This window comes from Rhinolophus sinicus, chromosome 1, assembly GCF_057876585.1.
Source record: "Rhinolophus sinicus isolate RSI-liver-muscle chromosome 1, RSI-T2T, whole genome shotgun sequence".
Classification (NCBI taxonomy): domain Eukaryota; kingdom Metazoa; phylum Chordata; class Mammalia; order Chiroptera; family Rhinolophidae; genus Rhinolophus; species Rhinolophus sinicus.
This window is the reverse complement of record NC_142501.1, coordinates 51,326,036-51,347,789: the sequence shown is the minus strand read 5'-3', so window position 1 is coordinate 51,347,789 and position 21,754 is coordinate 51,326,036. Positions and strand designations below refer to the sequence as shown.

Genomic DNA, 21,754 nt, shown 5'->3' with positions numbered 1-21,754 from the left:
AATAGGAACAGGCTGGACCCTTCTGTTCCCCTCAGCAGGCGTTGTGGGGGGGGGGGGGCAGAGGGGGAGGGCTGGGCAGTGATTCAAATCAGATCCTGGAACTTTCCTCAGGCAAGTCGTGCGGGGGGTGGAGGGGGTGTCCGTCTGGGATTCCTTGCACGGGACGTGGGACTCCACGCGTGTCCCAGTCTCTCTATGTGTGGCTGTTTGCTCGTGGGCTGTACGTGTCCGTACTTGTGCGCGCAGGAGTCCGTCCCTGAAGTGTCTGCGTAAATGATTCTGGCCTTGTGTAAACATGGATGTACGCTCTGTGTTGTGTATGCGAGGCTGCGGGCGCGCAGGTAGCCGGGTTTCCGGGAATTGTGCTCGGGTCCGTGTGCCGCGGCTCGGGCGGCGGCCGCGCGCGGGTCGGAGCCGTGTCCCGCGTTCCGGGGCCGGCGCTGCCTCCCGGGCCGCGCGGTGTGTCCGCCGCCGCGCGGTGCAGCGTCTGCCGAGGTGGTGTGTCCCAGGGCCGCGAGCGCCGGCCCCCTCCCTCCCCTCCCCCTTGGCCCGCTCTCAGCCTCAGATAAAGCATTTCCTTCCATTGTCATCCTACCCGGCCGGCCGGGCTGCCAGGGCCCTCCCCCTCCCGGCCCCCTCCCTTCCTCTCGCCGTCTCACAGTCGCTCTGCAGCCTCCGGCGACTGGGGGGATGTGAGGCCGGCGCCCCAGCCCCCCGCCCCGCCATGAGCCCCCCGCTCTGAGGGCCCCGGCCCCTGGATGCACAGCCCCGGCGCTGGTGAGTACCGGGCTGCCGCCCCCCGCCCCGCCCGCCCCGCCCTGCGCGGCCCCCAGCGCCGCCCGCCCCGGCTCGGGCTCCGGCTCCGGGTACCCCCGCATCCTGGCCCGACGTGCGCCCCCCGACCGAGCCCTCCCAGCCCGGCTCCGTGGGGCTCTGTCAGGCTCCTAGCCGGGGCTGGTTCCGGGGCCGGAGGGCTCGGGCCTCCCGCGGGGCGCCCACATCCGCCCGCCCCGGGGTAGCGACAGGCCCGAGGGAGAGAGTTGGAGGCCCCGGGTCGTCGTTGCACGGGCTCGGGGTCCCATCACCCCCATTCCTGGGGAGGACTGACCCTGGCACCCGGGAGGGGAGGGACGGCCGCGGCGGGCCGGGGAAGGGGCGGTGCTCCGGGGCGGAAGGTTTGGAAGTGCGAGGGCAAAGGGCAGGACCCACTTAGTTGGGGCCCGGGCTCGCAGTGCTGGACATCTGCGCCCCCATCTCGCGGATCCTGGCAGGGCTGCACCCCGACCCCTCAGCTAGGGGAAAGTGATTCCCTGGAGGGAGGGTCCCTGACTGGGAGGTTTCTCTGAGCACCGCCCCCCACCCTTGCTCCCATCAGGGTGAAGAGACACCTGTACCGAAGTGAGCTGCAGAGGGGCCGGCAGGGGTAGGCAAGGCAGGCTGTGTACTGAGTGGTGGGGGACAGGATGTGAGGCCCCCAGGCCCGGGGTCTGTTGGTGCTGGGGAGTGTGAGAGCAGGCGGTAAATCTGGCAGCTGAGCTGGAGTTTTTAGGCCTGTGGGCTGGGAGAAAGCCCTCTGGGGCCTACAGGCCACCTAGCTCCCCCCACCTCCACCCCCATTTCCTTCCCTCTGGCTGCCCATTCATATCTGACCTCCCCTGCCACTGCTGCTCCTCCCAGCAAGCCCAGGCCATTCCCTGGTCCCTGCATACCCAGAGGCCTCCCCCTGCATCTGGACACTGGTGTTGTTGCTGCCCATCCCTCTCCACACACCAATTCAACATCTGCTTGAGGCCCAGCTCTGCCTGACGGTTTCTAGGGTGAGAATGGGGCATTGGACCTTCGTGGCCCTGCAGGGGACTCAACATCTGGACTTTTTAGCCTGTTCCTGGGACTTGCACCTGGACCCATGGGGACCTTCCTCAAGACCCTGCCCAGTCCCTGGGCTGAAAGAAGGGACATTGGACTCAGTTTCCTACCCTTCAATGGGGCATCTTGACAGCCCATTTCGCCCCAACAGGACCCCGTAGGCCCACACTTCTGTCCTCACGCCAACCCTTTTAGACTTCCCAGTCTCCTTTTCTGGCTTCTGCAAGCATCTCTTGGCCCCTCATTGCTTAGCATCCCATTTTCCTTCTCGGCTCTCTTTTCCCTCTATCCACTTCAATTAATAAGTACTTGTCCTCTTTTCTGCAGTCACTTCTGAGGGAAACTGAGGCAAAAAGCAGGCATGCTGTATTGAACCAAGACTAGGTTCTGGACCTGCTGGCACTCCTCCCCTGCCTTTAGTCCCCTGATGTTCCTCTCACCTGGCAGGGCCAACTCAGAGGTAGGGTCAGAGCTGCTTCTCAGTGTTACATCTGGAATAACCCGGGGCAGTGTTCTCCTGAGGCCTCCGTTTCTTAGCTTGAGCCCATTTGGGGGTGTCGCTCAGGTCTTAAGCGGAGCTCCTGAGGCTGGAAAGTTGCATTCAGGTCTTGTACTGACTCTCCCAAGAATCTACACTGGTCACTCTGCTTTGACACTGAAGTTCAGTTTCCTCATCAATAAAATGGGGAGAAAATTTCAGGTGCACTTCCCAGAGCACAGAAGAGAAGAGGTTGACTATAAAGGGGAGATCCGTGTCCACTGTTGGGACTGTTATGCACTACTTCCCACAGGGATAATGGACACCAGCTTTCATCCTTGGTGGTTTCTGGGAATGAGAGTTGGTACTTTCCCTTTCTCCATCCTCTCCTCAATCCTGATAATGGGACTGAGAAACTCATGTGGTGGGGGTGGGGAGTAGGGACCCTCTCCTGGCTGTAGGCATGCTTGCCCAAGGACCCCAAAGGCCGAAGCCTGGGTAACTCCCACCTCCTCTTTGGCTTCTTTCTCTTGCCCTTTCATTAAGAACTGGTAATTCAGAAGTTGGCAAGGGCCCGAGAAAAGGTGAGCTAATAATACAAGTCCCAGGGTCACACAGTAGGGAATGGCAGGCCGAGTAGGGCTGGAATCAGACCTAACTCTGCCAGTGTCCATTCTCTTGGCCTTCCCTTTCCCTGGCCTGGCTCAGGTGCTGCCCATGCCCTCCCCTCACACCTCAGCCCTGGCCCGTCTCAGCCAGACTTGAGACGGCCCGTAGTGAGCCTGTATTGCTGGAAGCAGGACTAGAGTGAGGCCTGGGAGCTGGGGGGGTGGGCATCTGTCCTCCCTGAGGCTCTGGGACTATGTGTTTGTATGTGTTGGATTTGTTCACTAGATGGGGCACTTCCTCTGGGGCAGGAAACTTTGATTTCCTGTGGTGGGGGCGTTGGTAGGATCAGGCTGGGGTCTCAGCTGTGGGCCATCCCTGCTGTTGTTTGGAACCACAGAGGGGCCGAGTTTCTGGATAATCCTGCGTCCCCCAACCCAGAGGAAGCTGGAGGAAGATCATTGGTGAGGAGGCCCAGGCTGAGGCTAAAGGAGGTGGCCATGAGGCCACTGAGATGAGGGGGGCTGAGGGCAACACAGCAGGAAGCCTGGTCAGCAGGTGACCCTGCCGGGTATTGTGTTTCCCTGTGATATTTACCCCCCGTTTCTGTGGTAACCTTCCCTGAGGGACCCAGGCCTTCTGGCTACAGGAAGGTGCCCCCAGACAGCTCTTTCCTTAGAGGCCTGGGTATTAGGAGGAGTCCCTAGGTCTGGCCACCTCCCTAACCCTTTTGGCTGCTAGGACCAGGGCCTGGGAATCTAGCACTGAGGGGTGGCTGGATAGGGGCCCTTTTGCATCTCCTTGGGGTGGGGGGAAGGGAATGACAGGGTCTGCTGGACTTTGGGGAAGGCTCTGTGCCTCCCCTCATCCCATCTCTTCACTGCCCTTCTCCAGCAGCACCCCCCCTCAACAAGGGGGAGGTAGACAGCGTGCTGCCTGGGGCAAGGGATAGGGGTGGGGGTGGCAAAGGCGGGAGGGATGTTTTCATCAGCAGAGCGTAGCTCCTTTGGTCCTGGACCAGTTCCCGGAGGCAAAATAAGTTCAGAATAGCATCTGTTTAGTGTGGGTCAACATGTGATGGGTGTGTGTGCACACTGGGTGTGTGGTGGGGGCCTGTGTGTGTGCCCCGGGCTGTGTATATGGATATTGTGGTTCCATGGCAATTTGTGATCCATGAGGTAGCTTTGTGTTAGGTGTTTTGGGCGTACACAAACGTGTAGTACAGATGTGTGTCCTCTGTATCTGTATAGTGTACACCTTCGCAGTTTGTGGCTCTGTGTGGGGTATATGTTCATGATTTGGGGGGATGTATACCTGTGCAGGAATAGCTTTTTAATAGAAGTCCAGATGTTGGCTGGAAAGCATCACCTAATACATGGTCCTCAAATGCCAGTTCCTGGACTAGTTGCTTCAAAGTCACCTGGGGGAGTGTGTTAAAAATAAATAGCCTCAGGGCCCATCCTGACAGACACAGAATCTGCAGCGGCGGGGCCTGGGAACCTGGATTTTAACCTGTGCTTCAGGTGACTCGATTCTGGTGCAAAGCCGGGTTTGAGGACCACTGATCTAGGCCAACCGCTTCGTTTTTCTCTTTTGCGGAAATAGACTTTTAGAAGGTATGTGGTTTGTCAAAGGATACAGGGCTATTACAAGGAAGAACCAGGACAAAATTCAAGCCTTTGAAAATTCAAGCCTTTGAAAATTCAAGCCATACATCTTGTGTGTGTGCAAGTGTGCACATGTACACACTCAGTGTGATGGAGAGGACCAGATAAGGTTGGTGCACATGCTAACTGGGCCTTGACCTTTCCTCTGGAGTCCCAGGCTTCCTGGCCCTGATCTTCCTGTTACATCCTGCTTCCTACTCCCTGGGGAAATCCTGGAACTGTTTAGCGTCAACCCTAAATTTAGGTGATATTGGCAAGCAGGAGGCCCCATTTACTGAACCAGTCAATCATCATTCATCCATTTACTGGATGCTGATGGCTTGCCGTGTGCCAGGCACCGATATGCAGTGAATACATAGGAAGAAGAGCATCTGACTTCAGGGAACTTCCACTCTAGTGGAGAAGACAGACAAGAACAAGTAAGCAAGTAAAGAAATGAATATATACATCTAGTTACACATAGTTATAAGTCCTACGAAGGAAATGAACTGGGTGCAGCAATACAGAATAACAAGGTGGGACTTCCTTAGAGAGGATGGCTAGGGGCGGCCTGCCCGAGAAGGTGACATTGATGCCTTCTCGCACCTCCCCAGACTAGACGTGAGCCCTCAGAGCCTTCTGAGCATGCTTGGGAACTGCCTGAGTCCAGGTAGGGGACCTGAATTGCCAGCCTCTCACCTGGTATGGCATACAGCAGGCTCTCCACTCCCCAAGCAGCCCCCAGGGGTTGGCCAGTGGGGAGAGGAAGATGGGAAGGTGCGCAGGCCTGACACAGGCCGCTCTGTATTTTGGAGGAGCAGACTGTCCTTCGTGGTCCGAGTCCAGGGCTCTGTGGACATGTTGCATGTTGGGAAGACGGCAGCCTCTCCAGGAGTTCTCAAGCATCACGCCATTCCTGACCCTCCTGCTTCACTTCTACCTCCTTCCCTTCTTGCCCGTCTCCCTGCCCGGGCACTCCTGTGCCAACTCCATCCCCTCTGGGTCTAGCCTGGCTAGCTCTGTGGCTACTGGGATTTAACCTGTCTCAGGAATCACTGAGGGGAGAGGGGCTCAAGTCTGAGAGAGGCTCTAGGCTCTAGAAGAGAGGACAGAACCAGAGAGAAGCGCTGGGGCAGGAGCCACAGAGGACAGGGCAAAGAGAGGACCGAGGCTGGCCGAACAGGGGATGAGGGCAGGAGAGAGGGTGTAGAGACCTTTGGCAGGGCACTCCAGAGCCTCTCTTGGGCCCTTGGAATTTGCTCCCCAAACTGGGTGAGACTCTCAGCCCAGCGGAAGAGACATCAGCTAGCAGGCAGGTCTCCCATCTCGTCCCCCTGCCATCCTACCCCTTTCCCCTCTCAGGAGGTTAACTTTCGATCAGCAAGCGGCCTTCAGACTCTCTCACCTCTAATGTCTTCTGGTAGGTTTTCCTTGGGGCACCCAGAGCTGTGGGCTGCAGGAAGATGGAGCCCTTGACTTACAGAGTTGAGAATTAGAGGAACCTTCATGTAAGAGAAGAGGCCCCCCTGTCTGTCCCTTCCTCGACTGGCATTCCACCCTGGGCCTCCTTTAGGTTTCTCGGTGCAAAAACGCCCCTGGACGTGTGTGCCAAGCTCAACCCTAGCCCCTCCACAAGCCCCACAGCAGGGTGGGGAGGGGACTTCTCCTAATGAGGAGATCTCTGGGCTAAACTCACCATCCCCGCCCTGTCTCCAGCCACTTCCTTTTCCCCCTATTGCCTGCAGGGGTTGGTAACCCTGGTGGTTAGAGACCTTGGGCCTTCAGGGCCAGCCTGTGCCCTGGAAACAGCAAGGCCTATCCAATTCCTCTTCAGGAGTCCAGCTTAGCTCCCTGCAGAGCCCATTCCAAGGAGCCCATGTCTGATTCCTTCAGTTACCCCCAGCCCTGAAAGCCCCATTCCTCCCTCCCCCGGCTCCCAGGATGGCAGGGAGAAGCGGGGCAGGCTGGGAGCCACAGGGTCGGAAAGAGCCCGGGGTGGGGGAATTCGGCGACTAGGCTGAAACTGGCTTGTTTTGCTTGCCCTACAAACCTGTATGGGCATCTGCTGCGCCCTCTGGGGCGTTCGGGTTGTAGAACTGCTCTCAGAATGACAGGCTGGTGGCACCCAGTTGGGGCAGGGGGTGGGGGTGGGGTGAAGGCGGGGAGCCCCAGGCAAGGGGGAGCTGGAGGGTTAAAAATAGCTACAGCCGGGTTTCAGTTAGCAAATGTGGAGGCGGGGAGCTGGAGGCGGGGCGGGTGGCAGGCAGTGTTTGCCCACAGCACAGGGCTGTGTTTCCCCTGGGTCCCAGGAGTGAGTCACCCTGGAGCATCTGAGGAGGTGCTGGCATCTCAACCCCCAACCCTGCCTCACACAAGGGGTGGAGTGCAGGCTTCATCTCGGGGTTCTGCAGGATGTGTATCCCCCTTCCAGGCCTTCAAGGCTGTCTTAAGAATTGGGCCGGGGGGTGGGGACCATGTGATAGAGGGGCAGAAATGTGCCATTCTGAAGCCAAAGATCTGGGTTTGAATCTTAGCCGAATGGCTGCAGGTTCAAGGTTGCAAAGGGCCCTAAGTCTTGATTTTCTAGTCTTTCAAGTGGGGATTTTCTCACATGTGTGTGTGAGGTGGTGGATTCTAAAGTACCCTACCGATGTTACCTATCCTCTTAGATCTGCTGTGCCCATTGCAAAGCTTGGCAGGGGGTTCTTCCTATAAGGACACAGAGAGGAAGGCATGGATGACCTCTGCAGAGTCTTCATTTCTCCTGCAAATAACTGAGTGTAACCTTGGGCACGTGACTCTCTGTGCCTCAGTTTCTCCATCTGTATTATGAAAATACATAATAGTTTCAGCCTCATGGAGTTGCTGTAAAGATTAAAGTAAGTAACATCAGCACCATGCCTGGTATGAAGTCAGTGCACACAGAATACTCATCATTATTATTAATGTTATTGTTCATATTTTTGAAGGTCAGGGGTAGGGAATGCTAAGGACATGAAGAACAGAAACTGGGCCCAGCCCCAGTTCACAGGAAAAACCAGGCCAAATTCACTTTTCCAGATTCCTCCACCCATCAGGGCCTGGAGCAGCAAGGCGTCCGGAGCCAGAAGTCGCAGGGTGGACCCCTTCTCTCTTTCACTCCACTGCCCTCAGCCTCCCTCAGTGAGGCAGGACGCTGGGGAACCCAAGGGACTCGAAGCCAGCTGGCACTGGGGAGGGTCTGGGACTGGACCACCCCCGATGGCCCCTGATATGGAGTACCTTGCCAGCATCTGCTGGGGTGACCTTTATTTTAGCCCCTCCCTGGCAGCTCTTAAGAGGAACATGAGGCAGAGGAGGGATGGGAAGGGCAGTGATGTCAGCAGTGAGTATTCCCAGCACAGCGGCCCTGGAAAAGGCAGGAGGCATTGCTCTCAGGAAATCATCATTATTCAGCCTACAGGCATTCATTGAGTAAGTCCTGACTTTGTGCCCAGCCCTGTGCTAGGCCCTTTGCATGATTCATGAGAGGCAGAGGACGATGGGTTGTGGATCACGCAGAAATCCAGCAGCTATGGGGTCCAAGAGTTCAATATGTGGAGTTAATGCCAGCCCCGTGGCTTAGGTCTCTGGGAACCAGAGGTCATATCTTGACTTTGCTACCAATTGGCTGTGCCATCTTTATACGTGTGTGTGTGTGTGTGTGTGTGTGTGTGTGTGACATACGTATATATATTCTGTTTTATTATTACAGAGGAAGTTTGTGTGCATTGTAGATCATCAGACAACAGACAAGCAAAACTCAAATACCACAATCCCAGCAGTCAGAAATCACTGCCGTGATAACTGAGTGCACACCGTCCCATTTCCTGACTTGCCTTTATACATTGTGCTTTTTCCCAAAATGAAATCACACTGTGTGTGCTGTTCCTTCAGTGTTCTCTACCTTCCACTAAGGTAGACTTTCATCTCATCGAATTCCCAGTTGTCTAGAAATTGTCCTTCGCAGCTGGTTTGTTTAAATCAGTATCCAGGACCATTCACCCGGCTATTGAGGCCCCTGACGACTGTGGAAGCACCCTGGCTGGATCTGCGGTCTGGAAAAACCTGGCCCACTGAGCCTTAGGGCAGCCCTGGCCCTAAAGGGAATCATGTCACCTAGCGAATCTGTCTGACAGACCTCGGTCTGCCATCTCCTAGAAATAACAGTCAAAATGAAGGGGATATCCGGGCATAAGTGGGATGGTGATCTTGGGGGTATTTACTGTCATTAAAATTGATGTGGCATCCCAGCGAGTGCCAGCATTCATAGCTTGTTGCTATTCACAGACTCAGATCCATGATGCCCCCAGGCCACGGAGCAAGCCAGGGTCCCTGCAGTGGCCTCTGCCCTCCCCTGCCCCAAGTCTAAGTGTGCCGATGGCCCTTTGGCTGTGTTCTTAGTCCCTAGGAGCCTGCTCCAAAGTTGTGTGATCCTCTGCAGTACTGGGTGCTCCATCCCTTCCGTCTGCCCACAGGGATGGTCTACCTGTGTGTGTGAGTGTGTGTGAGCGTGTGAGCGTGCGCGCAGGAGAGCGTCTCCTCCCAAGGGAATTTGCTCACTGTGACAGGTGACTTGCTCCGGTTATGCAACCTACATTTATACAGGGCTGACAGTTTCCAGAGTGCTTTCTCATAGTGTGTGCTGCCCTACAGCCCTGGGGGCTTTGCTTGGTTAGTTATACCTTGCTTACAGGAAACAATAAAATAGTAACATGTACATCGAAAAAAGCAGGGAAATATAAGATGAAAAAGGAAGTGAAGATGGGGTTGGGGAGTGCCTCCTGGAGACGAAAATCGTGTGAGGGACACAGGCAGAGCTTCTTCTCTTTGCTTTATTTTTGTTGTTGTGGGTGTTTTCTGCATGGAGGACCAGCACTGAGGACTTGCCGGCGCTGGGAATTACCCCCAGGCCTTCAGATGCTGGGCCCACGCTGTGTCCTGTGGCCCCTCAGTGGAGGTGGGTGGAACTAGCTGTACGCGCCGGGGTAGTGATTAGGAGCTTAGGTTCTGGGGTCCCAGAAGCCCCACTTGCCACCTGTGTGACCGTGGCATGTTTCTTAACCTCTCTGGACCTCAGTTTCCTTTGTAAAATGATGATACTAACAGCATCTCTGTTACAGGGCTGTTGTGAGGACCAAATGAAATAGTACAAGTGAAATGCTTAGTACCGTCACCAGCCCACAGGAAGCATTCAATACGTGCTTATTGATCAATACTAATATTATTAATAATTTGAATTATTAATATTAATACTATAATGTAAACGATTCCCTGGCAGTCTCTGGAGTGGCTGAGTGGCCTCATGGGTGGCACAGGTGAGAGGAGTCGAGGAAGGCCCATCTCCTGGCTCCCATGCAGCAGGGAGAGGCGGACGGGACAGCAAGCAGGGGTGAGGTACCCAGGGAGTCAGGGTCGGGCCGAGGAGGGCCCAGAAGCTGAGGGAACAAGGAGGGCAGGGGAATGGCTATGAGACCTCCGAGGCGAGGAGAGACTCTGAGAGGCAGCGGGGGGTGGTGCCCGTGCTTCCTGTTGGGGCAAGCACTGGCCCTTGAGAAAGACTGGCAGGGCTGGCTGCTAAGAAGGAGCAGCTGGTTTAAATGGGGCACCCGGGGGTTGGGGAGGGGGAGAGACAAAGGCAAAAGCTGACAGAACCTCAACTCTTCTCCCCATATTACAGAGGGGGCTCCGTCTTGACTGCTCCGGATGTTTTGCGTATGATAGGAAAGATGGTGGTTAGGCATCATGGTGAACTTTTTATCTCAGGGATGGGAGCAGGGGAGGGAGAGTAAGTGGGAACTGTTGTTTTTGAGTTTCAGGACCTGAGAAACTCTAGGGCTTTCTGGCCCAGGGGGCTGGGACTGGGGGAGCCTGCCTGCTCAGAAATTCCGCAGGTGGGTAGGGCAGGCCTCCCCTCTCTAACAAGAAGACTGTGGGTGACAGGATGTGGATCTGGCCACCTTGGGCAAGTAGCTTTGCTTTTCCCTTCACACCGTCACAAAGGGCAGGCAGGGAAGACTGAGTGGTGGGTCTGAGAGGCCCCGGAGGCCGACAGGGCTTGGGAGGAAACCCGTTTTTCTTTGCCGGGGGACAGTGAGGCTCTCCAGAGAGGGCCAGTCCCAGGAACTGACAGTCGCACACCCGAACGGACCCGTTCCCTCTGCCTCAGGGTCCAGGGTTCTCCGTGCAAAAGGAGAGGCACAGAGTGGAATAGAGGACCTGGGATGGGAGCAAGGAGCCAGGGAGGACGCTTTTCCCACCCCCAGGAGTTCAAGCTGCTGCTGCTATGGTTACGTCTGCTTCCTGTTTGATTCATCTCAAACAGCAGAAGGGAGGGGGGACACGAGGCTCCCAGCTTGGCCACCGCTGCGTGGGGCTGTTTACAACAGCCGCGTGTGGGATTCCCAGAAAGAGACTCCAAACCGGACATCCTGCGGCTGCAAAATACCCAGGTGTCAAGAGCTAAAAATAGCTGCCATCGGGCCCCAATGCTGGGGGGGGGGCGCGGGGGCGGGTAAGGGAAGGGAGGTGGGAGGGCCAGCTTTGCAGCCCTCACATCCAGCCTCCTGTTCAGTGCACATCTGCGGATCCTGCAGAGGTTCAGTCCCCTCGCCTTGGACTGACAGGAGGCCTTTGTTGGGGCAGGCCCATGTCCCAGGCCGTCACCTGGGAGCCCAGCCTCTGCCCCTGGGCAGCTGGCCCCTCAGCCTGTACTGTGGAGCTTGCTTTGGGATGCTAATGAGAGAGACTCAGAGGGACTTGAGAGCTTCTAGAGAAAGGATGTGGCAGGGCCACATGTTCCAAGTGGAAGGAACATGAAGCCAATGCTTCTACAAGACCCTAACCTGTTGCCAGCCCCTTGTTCCCACATGTAGTCTGACATTATTGCTAATGGTTGCTATGTAGAAGTGATTCTTCAGGATTGTCCTCATGGAGGCCCAAAGATGAAATAGGCAGCTTCTACCCTCCAACCTGCAGCAGAGCTGGGGTTTGCTGCTCATACGAGTCTCTGTGGGGCGATGTGATTTTTTGATCTTTCCCTGTGCCCAGCTGGGTCCTGCATGTGCTCTCTCCGCGCTGGCCCGTGGGCAGTGGAAGTACTGGGAATGGACAGTTGAGAACATGGATTCGGGAGCCCAGTTGCCTGGCTCAAGTCCCAGCTCAGCCATTTCCAAGTTATGTGACTTCAGACAAGTTATATAACACAGCTGGGCCTTAGTCTACAGATCTATATAATGGGGATTAAAACAGTAACCACCTCATTGGTTTGACGTGGAGGTTAGATGGAGTAGCACATGTAAGGAACTTAGAACAACTCCTGGCACATAGTCAAGTATTAGTTTACAAGCATTCAGATGGAAGAGAAAGTGAAGACACTGTAGTTAAGAGAGGCGGGGCATAAGAGATGGGGCTGGGGGAATGCATCTGGGAGCAAATGGGCTGTGGTAGAGGCAGGATGCAGTTGGGACGAGACACTGAAATGCTTATGCCAGAGGGAGGTTACAGACAAGGTCAGGAACAAGCAGTATTAATCGCGTCCATTGTTTCTGTACCTACCCCGTGCTGGGTGCTTCGCACACAACGCTGCTAATCTCATATGATCATATGCTTCCAAGCAGATCATCTCATTATAGACGGGGCAGCCAAGGCTTGGCCAGGTTATACCGTGACCCTGGTTTGCTCTGCCGGTCACGGAGGGAGTCCGAGTTTGAACCCAGGTCCATCTGACCTCAGAGCCAATGTCCTCTATGCTATGGACTCTCACTGCCATCACTTCATGTGGCAGGAGCTCCCGGCCAGCTTGCAGCCCCCTGGATTCTGGGCACATTGAGCAATATGCAGCTTAGTGCTGAGAAAGTGAGTAAGAGAATTTCTGGAAGGGGGACACAAAAAAACTGTTAAAAAGGGTTGATTCTGAGGAAGTTCTAGGGAGTTGGATGAGTAAGAAACTTTGTTTTATACTTTCTGGGGCTCTTTGAATTTTTTAGTAGCTGAAAGTAGTACACTTTTTAAAAACTAATGAGCTTTATTTTAAACTCGTTGAAAGTGAGAACCAGGTTTCATTCCTATTGCCATGCGTTCAGTCCCTGGATGAGTGACCGCACATGGAGGTACTTAGTACCAGCATTTGGTCTGGCCTGGCCTGGCTGTACCACTGACCTGCCAGGTGACCGTGACCTACCCCTTTTCCTCTATGTTCCTGAACATTCTCTAAAGCCCCATCAGTTCCTAACATTCTCAGATTCTATAACCCAAGTGCCTTCAAGAAGTCTTCTTTCCCTCACTCTGTGTCAGAGAGGTCTGGCAATCATGATGTTCTTTCGTGTGTTTATTTATTCTTGGATCTTCCTGAAGCCATCTCAGCCCCAGATTTCCTCTTCTCTGCCAGCCCCATGCGGACTCAAGCTTTGTCACACCTGTGTCAGGGAATGAGAGCCAGAACTGCAATGTGGGGTGTGGAGGGGTCAGCCCTGAACCCAGCCCTTGGCCTTCTGCTGCTGGGGCCTAGGTCTTCCTGCTCCTCCTTTTAATTGGTCAGCAGACCAGGCAGGTGGAACAGCCTGAAAAAAGACGTCGGAGGCGTTGGGAGGGAGCTTCTGGGAGGCGGTGCTCCTAGGGAAGCCTTCTACCTGGCAAAGGGCCTGCCACACCTGGGAGAGCAGGTGGTCAGGCAGGGCTTAGGTTTCTCTGAGCGGGTAAGGCCTGGGGCAACAAGGTAGGAGGGGATGCCAGCTCGTGAAGGTGCTCAGGGGATAGAAGAGTGGCCTTTGTGTCTGCTCTGGAGGTTGCTGAGGGCTGGGGTGCACCTACTCGGGCAGGATTTCTGGGGCTCTTTGGTTCTGGGTGAGATCAGGTGATCTGGTTTGGGGCGGTGCCTTGGTAGGCCAGGTGCCTCAGCGCCAAGTAAACCGCTTCTTCAGCCTGACTGCAGTTGCTTCCCAAGAAGGTAGAAATGGGGGGGGGGGGGTGTTTAACCAGGATTCCAAAAAGGAGAGGTCTCCACCCTGGCCAGAAGCTGTGTGAAGGGTCCAGCACTACTCAGCGTTCTCGGTCCCTCAGGTCCATTCACTCCTGATCTTATTTCAGTTTGATCCCAACATAGTGGTAACAGTGCTCTGAGAGGGGCCAGTGACAAGAGTGGTTTCCAGGTGTATCCCCAAGCCTGGGATGCAAGAGGTTCACTTTCTGGTTTCAGGTCAGCCGCTGACTAGGTGCCTTCTGGTACCTTTCCTCCGTCTGGGACACAGGAGAGCTGTTCCTCAGGTCTTATCTCTGTTGCTCTGGGCTCCTCTGAAATCAAAGGCTGTCAGCAAGGAGCCAGGAAATTAGGGGAGAAGCAGAACTTTTCCCAGGAATTGCTTTTGGAAACAGCCCCTGTTGGCAGCCCACATGCACACACGCAGCTTTTCTGAACAGTTGATATCATTGATCAGCGTCACGAAACATCCCTTTTGGGCCTAGTAATAAACACTACAGAGTTCAGGGCCATTAGTGTTTCTCCCATCCAGACAGACCACAGTGTTCGAATCTGTGGTTCCCAAGGGAGTGAGGCGCAGAGAACCTGGCTGTGTTCCCACATGAGAATGCTGCTGACCAGCCCTCAGGCAGGGACCAGGGAGGTAGGAGACAGCTCCCTGGAGGCAGGGACTCTAGGCCTGACGGGGCCTCCGGGAGTGCACCTGGGAGCCTGGTTCAGAAACCTCTCTTGGGGGACCTGGTCCTGCAGAAGAAAGAGGAGGTCCAAAGAGAGCTCGGGGTGGGGGTTACCATGTCCTGGGGTGGAGGCTGCATCCCGCACCAATGTTCCCTGGGGCTCTCAAACCTTGAGAAATATTCGTGCCATCTCCTAGGCAGGGTGCCAGGAGAGTCATTGTTTTCGATTCACCAGTTCTTAACAGAGCCTGCTGTGCGCCCAGCGGTGTTAGGTACAGATAGGCATGGTTAATGGAGTGTGCAGGAGGTGGGCACAGAGTGGGTGCTCTGGGAAGTGAGAACAGGAGAGGTCAAGGGGAGCTTCGTGAGGAGATGGTCTCGGACTGGACCTCAAAGGATGGGCAAAATTTGAATAGGTGGAGCGGCATTTCCCTACCAAACATTGTCATCCGAAGCGTGGGTCCCTTGTTTGAGGGCAGTTGGTGGGAGTCTCTCTGTGTCTAGAGTTGCCCCCTGCCCCAGCGGCTCCTGCCTACAGGGAGTTCCCCTTTTTCAGCTCCGGAAGCGGACCTGTGGCGGCCCCTTAGACACAGACCCAAAAGAGCAGCACCTGTTAGTTATCCACCAGGAAATATTCCTTCTGCCGCAGCTGTGGCCTAAGACGGGCTTCTGTGTGTCCACCACGTGCCTCCTCCAGGCGGCTTCCCAGTCCCCTGGCCTCCTGTTCCCTTGGCACGGAGCTGGGATAGCAGGAGGGAAAAGCGTCCATCTTGGATAGGTGGCCTCAGGACTTACCTCTGTGTTGTCCCCCCCCACCAAGCCTCTGCTGCTGACCAACTCTTGCCCTGCTGTAGGGTTTCATGGCTTCTGAATGGGATAAAGTTTCTGGGCTGGGCTTAGGAGCCTTGGAGAGGTGGCCATTTCCAGAAGGAAAGACTTCTATTTCAGATTATCCTAGAAAAAGGCTGAATGGTTTTCCTCTTTGGGGGGACAGGCTGCAGGACACAGGATGGAGTAGTAGGAAGAAAGTTTCCTACCACGGGGTCCTCAGGCTGTGCATTCCAGCCCCTTCACGTTACAGCTCCCACCAGGCCATGAGCGAGTCCCCCTCCCGCTGTGGAAGCTTCTGAGTGGGCCCCCCATTCCCTTCCTCCAGGCCTGCTCCCCCACTGTCGCCATCTCCCTCCTGGCACCTTTCGCTGGGTCTCACCAGCCGTGCTGTCTCACCTCCGGCCCCACCTCACCTCCCAGCCCTCTTCTTTCCCTCCTGGCTGTGGGAGCCTGAGCCCAGGGAAGATTGTATCTGGGCACATCCGGAGGGCTAGGGGCACTTCTGGGGGAAATGGGGCCTTCTTGGGCTCCTGCTGTGGACGGAGCTCCAACAGGGCACGATATCTGAGTTGCTCAGTAGATTGGATGATGAGAAGGGAGCTGAGGATTGCTCTCATCCAGCATGGGAATCTGAGGAAAGGAAGGGGGTGGAGCCTTCTCTTTCTGGTTAGCTTCTAGTAGAGGTGCCAGGGTTCAAGCTGGTGGGGGCCCCTTGGAGTGGCGGGGGCCTGCCTGGCTTGGCCCTGTTCCCTTCCTCTTCCCTGCCTCCTCCCTGCAGCCCCTTTACTCGCTCTCTCCTCTCTCTACAGATGGGACCCAGGTGAGCCCAGGTGCCCACTGCCCCAGTCCCCCTGGCACAGGTAAGCATGGGTCCTGAGGGAGACTGTGATGGGGAGTGGAAGCTGAGGATGGAAAGGACATGAGAAGGGCGAGGAGCTGAGCAGTGGGTCAGCAGGGCAGCTGGCTGACCAGCCAGAGAGTTGAGGAGGTGGGGGGTCCGGGGGAGAAGGTGAATTTGGGGTTTCATGGGAAGGGGGTAAGGAGTGGGGATAAGGAGGCGATTCTGGAGCCAGGCTGGCCCCAGTGCTGGGAAGCACGGCAGGAAGAGGACAGGCAGGATGCTTTTCTTGTCCTTGCTGGGTGCGGGGAAACAGGAAGGCAAGTAGGAAGCGAACATTTATACTTATTCCCCTGCCTCACATCAGGCTCTGGGCGGGGCAGCGTGTTCTCAATAGTTGGCTCTTCCCGTCCTCACGCCAGCCCTGCAAGGTGGGCATGGCGGCCCTTGCAGAATGGGACGATACCTCATGCTGCTCGGGTGCGAGGGGAAGGACCCCTCTTACTATTACCTCACCTTCCTTGCCAGCTGTTAGGCTGCACTGGATAAGGAGGGGAGCGGAGTTCCTGCTGCTGCTCTGGTTTAGGACCTGCCTGCAGGGCTGGGGCTGGATGAGGGCTGCCCCTTCCTTAACTTCAGCCTGTATCCTCTGAGGGCCTATTGGGGGCAGGGTACCTACCTCATGCCTAATAGTTACATATGGCAGGGAGAAATGGAGGCCAGCTGTCCTCTTTGCTTCCGTCCTGGCTGTCCAAAAGCTTACAGGCAGGTTGGGGAGGTAAGACACATAAATAAAAAGAGAAATAATAGTAGACTGCAACATGTGACCAGTGCCAAATCAGGAGACAACTGATTAATGTGTTCATCCACCCGTTCAGGAAACATTAAAGTCACCACCTATTATTATTTAGTCTCCTAGATGTGTAATTTTCTAAAAATTACATACAGAAATTAGAAAAAGAAACATTAATGAACCATGTCTCCGTGCCAGTGCACCTTCATAGGAATTTTTGGGGGTGGTACAGAGATTTATTCGTTGATTAAACTAGTATTTGTTGGGTGCCTATCTTGGGTGCTAGGTACTGTTCTAGGTGCTGGGGTATGGAGCAATAAGCCAGACCAAGTCCCTGCCCTTGGAGCTTAACTCAGACGTGGTCCCTGCCCGTAAGGTGCTTATAGGGCACAGAACCTCCAACAGGCTTGACATCCAGAGGAGGGGACTGGGCGGGGTCCAGGGAAGAGCAGACTCCAGCTGGGTTGGAAGGGTCGAATGGAGAGGTGAGGACAGCACCAGCCGGGGGACACTGTGAGCAAAAGCTCAGAGGACAGAGGCACATGGCCTTGGGACAGGATGGGAGCCGATGGCTGAAATGGAGGGTTTGTGTTCAGATGCAGGAGACCAAGCTGAGAAAAGCCAGGTTAGCACCAGATTGCTCAGACCCCCAAATGCTAAATCACCCCAAACGGCGTTCCCAGGGTTGTAGGCAGAGCCCCTCCCATGTTCCCAGAAGCCTTCTGCTCTGGAGGCTGTGGCGGTGCTGGGAGCAAGGGAGGGGCGGCTCATGGTTTGTGTGTGGCTGAAGCCACTAGCCCAAAGTCCTGTGGCCTGCCTCGGGTTCCCTGCGGTCCTTCTCCCATCATCCGGGGAGTCACCCCAGGAAGCCACGGCACCAGACATGGTGAGACCTTTCCTGGGGCAGGAGTGTGCTGGCATCGGAAACCCAGACACAACCAGAATGAGACTGGGTTCTCTGGGTGGATGCATGAACAAGGGGTGAGGGCACTAACGCCGTGCATTGGCTGTTGTGGGCTGCACCTGGGCACACAGCCATCCGCTCCGGTCTCCTGACATCGGGGGAGATGTGCCGGCACCTCCCTGCTTTGCTTCTCTCTCGTTTCCATCTCACGGTCAGAGAATGTTAGAGCGATGCCCCTTATCGACAATCTGCCATAGGCCCCTCTTCTTTGGCCAACGATGAACTCCCATGAGGAGAGGGGAGTTCTTCGTTCTTCCTCTTTTTTCTTTTTTGCCTGTTTGACCCTCTCAAGGTGGCCAATAGTTTGGGGCCCCTGGATTTTCTGCTTTTGAGCCGCAAGGGAGAGGCGACTTCTTGGGAGTCGTTGGGAAAATGGAGCCAGAGCCTGGCCTCAGCAGGACCGGACCCCGTGCTCACCCTGCACTGAGCCGGCTTTCATATGAGCCTCAGTTTCCTCATTTGGGATAACAGCATAGTAACAACTACCTCCCAGGGCGTGGGGGGGTGTGAGGTGATGCAGCCGCAGGTGTGCTCCAGAGGTTTAAAACAATGACAACGCGTAGTGATGGTTGAGTTGGGCCTGGAGGCTGAGTTTCCTGACTCCCCGGCTGGGGCTTTGCCTTCCAGTTTCCCTCAGCCTCAGGTCCCAAGGACAGCCTGTGGCTGCCCCAGTGGGGATTGCTCAGTGTCGAATGAGCCGAAGAAGGACTCTCCAGGAAGGCTCCTTGTGTGCTCTGTCCGAGGGCACCTGCTCCCAGCTCCACTTGCTTTCCCTTTGCTGTGATAGTCTCCGGGCAGGGGCGCCACCTCTGAGCGTCTCCAGCTGCTCAGCCCAGCCTGCCTGTGCTGGCTGTGCTGGCGGAGAACCTGGTCTGGCAGCTAGTTATAAATAGCCCCTGTACCCACAGCCTTGGCAGGGTGCTCCTGGCGCAGATGCAGAGGACACTCGAGAAGAGGCAGCTGAGCCGCTGTCCTCACCATTATAGGCCCAGAGCTGGCATGTGGGTGCCCAAGAGCAGGTTCCACGGGCACGTGGGCTGTACAGGCCTGGGGTGGCGGCCAGGACTTGGCTGTAGGTTTGAAGCACCACTCCTTTATCCTATGGCCTGAGATAGAGTAGGGAGGGTGGGAACTGAGAGGGCCTGAGGGCTGGAGGCTGAATAAAGGGAATGGTTTGCCTGTGTGATCATTGCCCTTGAGCTCGGGTCATTGGGGGCAGCTGGGCCACGTCCTCATTCCAGAGAGGAAGAAGGAAGAAAGCCCAGAATGTACGTCTCTAAAGGCCCACAGTCCCAGCCTCTGGCCTGGAGAGACAACATATTTAGTGGAATAGCAGTAAGCTCATACTCAGAAGGTTCATTTTGAACCCCACCAGTGACAGACTGCCCAGTGTATATCGCCTCCTTTCTCACGGGCAAAATGAAATTGAAAGTACCTACCTTGTAGGACCATGATGGAGATGAAGTGAGGAAAGGGCCCCTCGAACATGTTTTGTCATTTTGACTTAAATGAGCCTGAAGGAGGTTGATGAGGCTGTAACCGTGCAGCTGCAGGCAAACTTTCCAGGGGACCCTGCCCTCTTTCTGTGTCCTCAGGCTGCCCCAGGCCCCGTGCAGACACGCCAGACCCTCAGCCCCAGCCCATGGACCTGCGGGTGGGCCAGCGGCCCCCGGTGGAGCCCCCACCGGAGCCTGCGCTGCTGGCCCTGCAGCCCCCCCAGCACCTGCACCACCACCTCTTCCTGGCAGGCCTGCAGCAGCCGCGCTCAGTGGAGCCCATGAGGGTAAAGACAGAGCTCCCTGCACATGTGGCAGCCTTGAGCTCAGCCCCCAGGCCCTCTCCCTCCCCACAGCCCCTCCTAGACCCATGTCCCAGTCCTCAACTCCTTGCCCCTTCCTGGGCGGCCGGCCCTGCCCACAGCTCTCAATGGATACGCCGATGCCCGAGTTGCCGGTGGGGCAGCAGGAGCAAGAGCTGCGGCAGCTTCTCAATAAGGACAAGAGCAAGCGAAGTAAGAATGGAGGCCTTTCCGGCTGGTGGACATGGCCCGCCTGCATGGGCCTGTGAGGGTCGGGGTGGGAGTGACGCCAGCCCGCTATCCCTCTGCTTGCTGGGCTCTGCCTGTGAATGCAGGTGGGAGTGGACATGGGGGGTGTTGAGATGGGGCCTCGGGCTTGCCTCTTGTCCGAGGAGTCCCTGGGATGCCTCGTACGGGGGGCACGGACAGTGCAACAGGCAGAGACTATGCCAGAGAGGCCACCTGTCCACCCAGCCAGCCCCACTCATCGTTCTCTGCCTCTGCAGGTGCTGTGGCCAGCAGTGTGGTCAAACAGAAGCTGGCGGAAGTGATTCTGAAGAAACAGCAGGCAGCCTTAGAGAGAACGGTCCATCCCAGCAGCCCCAGCATCCCCTACAGGTAACTCCTCCTATGTGCTCCCCCCGTCCCTGCCACTGCCCTCCGCCCTCTATGTCCACCTGTGAGCACTTACAACCCTGCTCTTCCTCCCAGCCACCCGTCACTTGATACTTACCCCTCCCTGGGGGAGTAATTCCTCCCCCAGTCCCCTCTCCCAATTGATACCTGCCCTCTTCTCTCCTTTAATGATCTCTCCGCACCCTCCACCTGAGGCCCTACCTCTCTGCATGTTCTCTCTCTCTCTCTCTCTCTCTCTCTCTCTCTCTCTCTCTCTCTCTCTCTTCCCACTGGCATTCTTCATCCACAAAAGTCCCTTCTCTTTTTATGTCTCCCTAAGCACAAAAATGCCCTGATTCCTAGAGCAGGTTCCTCCCACTTGAGACAGCGTCCTTAATGTGCCTGGGACCTGGTTCCTCTGCCTCCATCAGAGGTCTGCATGTGGGCTGCTAGTAGACTGGGTGGCCCGATGCTGCCACCTGGAGATGGCCCCTGTTCCTGCCAGCCGCACACTGCCCACCCTGCTGGCTGCCACCTCCCCTGGCAGGTCCCATGCCGGTGCTCAGGAAGGAGCCGCCTGTGCAATGAGGTGGCTGCCAGGCCTCTGGGCATCCCTGACCCTCTGAAGCAGCCTTGGCACTCACTCCACAGAACTCTTGAGCCCTTGGAGACGGAAGGAGCTGCCCGCTCTATGCTCAGCAGCTTTCTGCCTCCCGTTCCCAGTCTGCCCAGTGACCCCCCAGAACACTTCCCTCTGCGTAAGACAGGTGAGAGGGACAGGCAGGTGGGGACCCAATGGGAATTAGTGGGGAGGACCTGGGGCGTGGGATGGCTGGGGGGAGGGCTCCCGGGCAGTGGGTGTGGGGCTGAGTATCACTGCTGCTCCTGCAGTCTCCGAGCCCAACCTGAAGCTGCGCTACAAGCCCAAGAAGTCTCTGGAGCGGAGGAAAAATCCACTGCTCAGAAAGGAGAGCGCCCCACCCAGTCTCCGGCGGCGGGCGGCAGACACCCTCGGAGGTGAGCACTGGCAGCATGTGTGGGGGGCTGATCTTGTCCCTTTGAGTCAGGTCCCGCCAAGACAGGGGTCCCCTCCTCAGGTCTACGCGGGTGGTTGTACTGGGTGTGTTCTACACACTCGCCAGGGGGGCGAGTTGGGGCTGAAAGCCAGCCCCTGCTCTGTTGGCTAAGCTGACGTCTGCCCAGAAGAAGGGCTGCCTTAAAAAGAAAGAATCTAAAGGTCCTGGAGACTAGTGGTGGCCTGCCTTCTTCCTAGCTATCTGGGAGGAAAGTGGGAAGCAGAGGCCTCCCTCCTGGCTACCTCCTGGTCTCTGACTATGCCTCCCTCTCTCTCTCCCCAACCCTCAGACTCCTCCCCCAGTAGTAGCAGCACACCTGCCTCAGGGTGCAGCTCCCCCAACGACAGTGAGCAGGGCCCCAACCCCGTCCTGGGCTCGGAGGTAAGGCCTTGCTGGCTGGACTCTCTGGGGGGCAGTTATGAGGCTCAGCCCTCCTCTCAGCAAGTGGTCCTGACCAGGCTGGGGCCGCAGGGTCTGGGCAGCCCCGCCCAAGGCTCCTGGGTGTTCTGGGGAAGGCATGCCTGGGGCGTGGGGGTGGAGGTCTGGGACCAGTGACCCCTGCCCTGCTCCC

General features: G+C 56.5%; 1 protein-coding gene across 6 annotated transcripts in view; it reads left to right on the top strand.

Moving 5' to 3' along the window:
- The first annotated feature begins 627 nt into the window (after positions 1–627).
- HDAC7 (histone deacetylase 7) overlaps positions 628–21,754 on the top strand; it is a 35,432-nt gene continuing 14,305 nt past the window's right edge. For 2 of the 6 annotated variants that reach the window (XM_074325782.2, XM_074325781.2), the window contains exons 1-8: positions 628–777; positions 15,909–15,959; positions 19,290–19,477; positions 19,615–19,705; positions 19,999–20,110; positions 20,759–20,874; positions 20,999–21,124; positions 21,473–21,564. In XM_074325782.2, the coding sequence (XP_074181883.2) occupies positions 759–777; positions 15,909–15,959; positions 19,290–19,477; positions 19,615–19,705; positions 19,999–20,110; positions 20,759–20,874; positions 20,999–21,124; positions 21,473–21,564 (795 nt within the window). In that variant the 5' untranslated portion in view covers positions 628–758. Of the gene's footprint in view, positions 778–1,687; positions 1,818–2,193; positions 2,327–3,322; positions 3,415–15,908; positions 15,960–19,289; positions 19,478–19,614; positions 19,706–19,998; positions 20,111–20,758; positions 20,875–20,998; positions 21,125–21,472; positions 21,565–21,754 lie in introns of those variants that run through there. The other 4 variants (XM_074325784.2, XM_074325783.2, XM_074325785.2 and 1 more) reach the window with 4 other exon arrangements.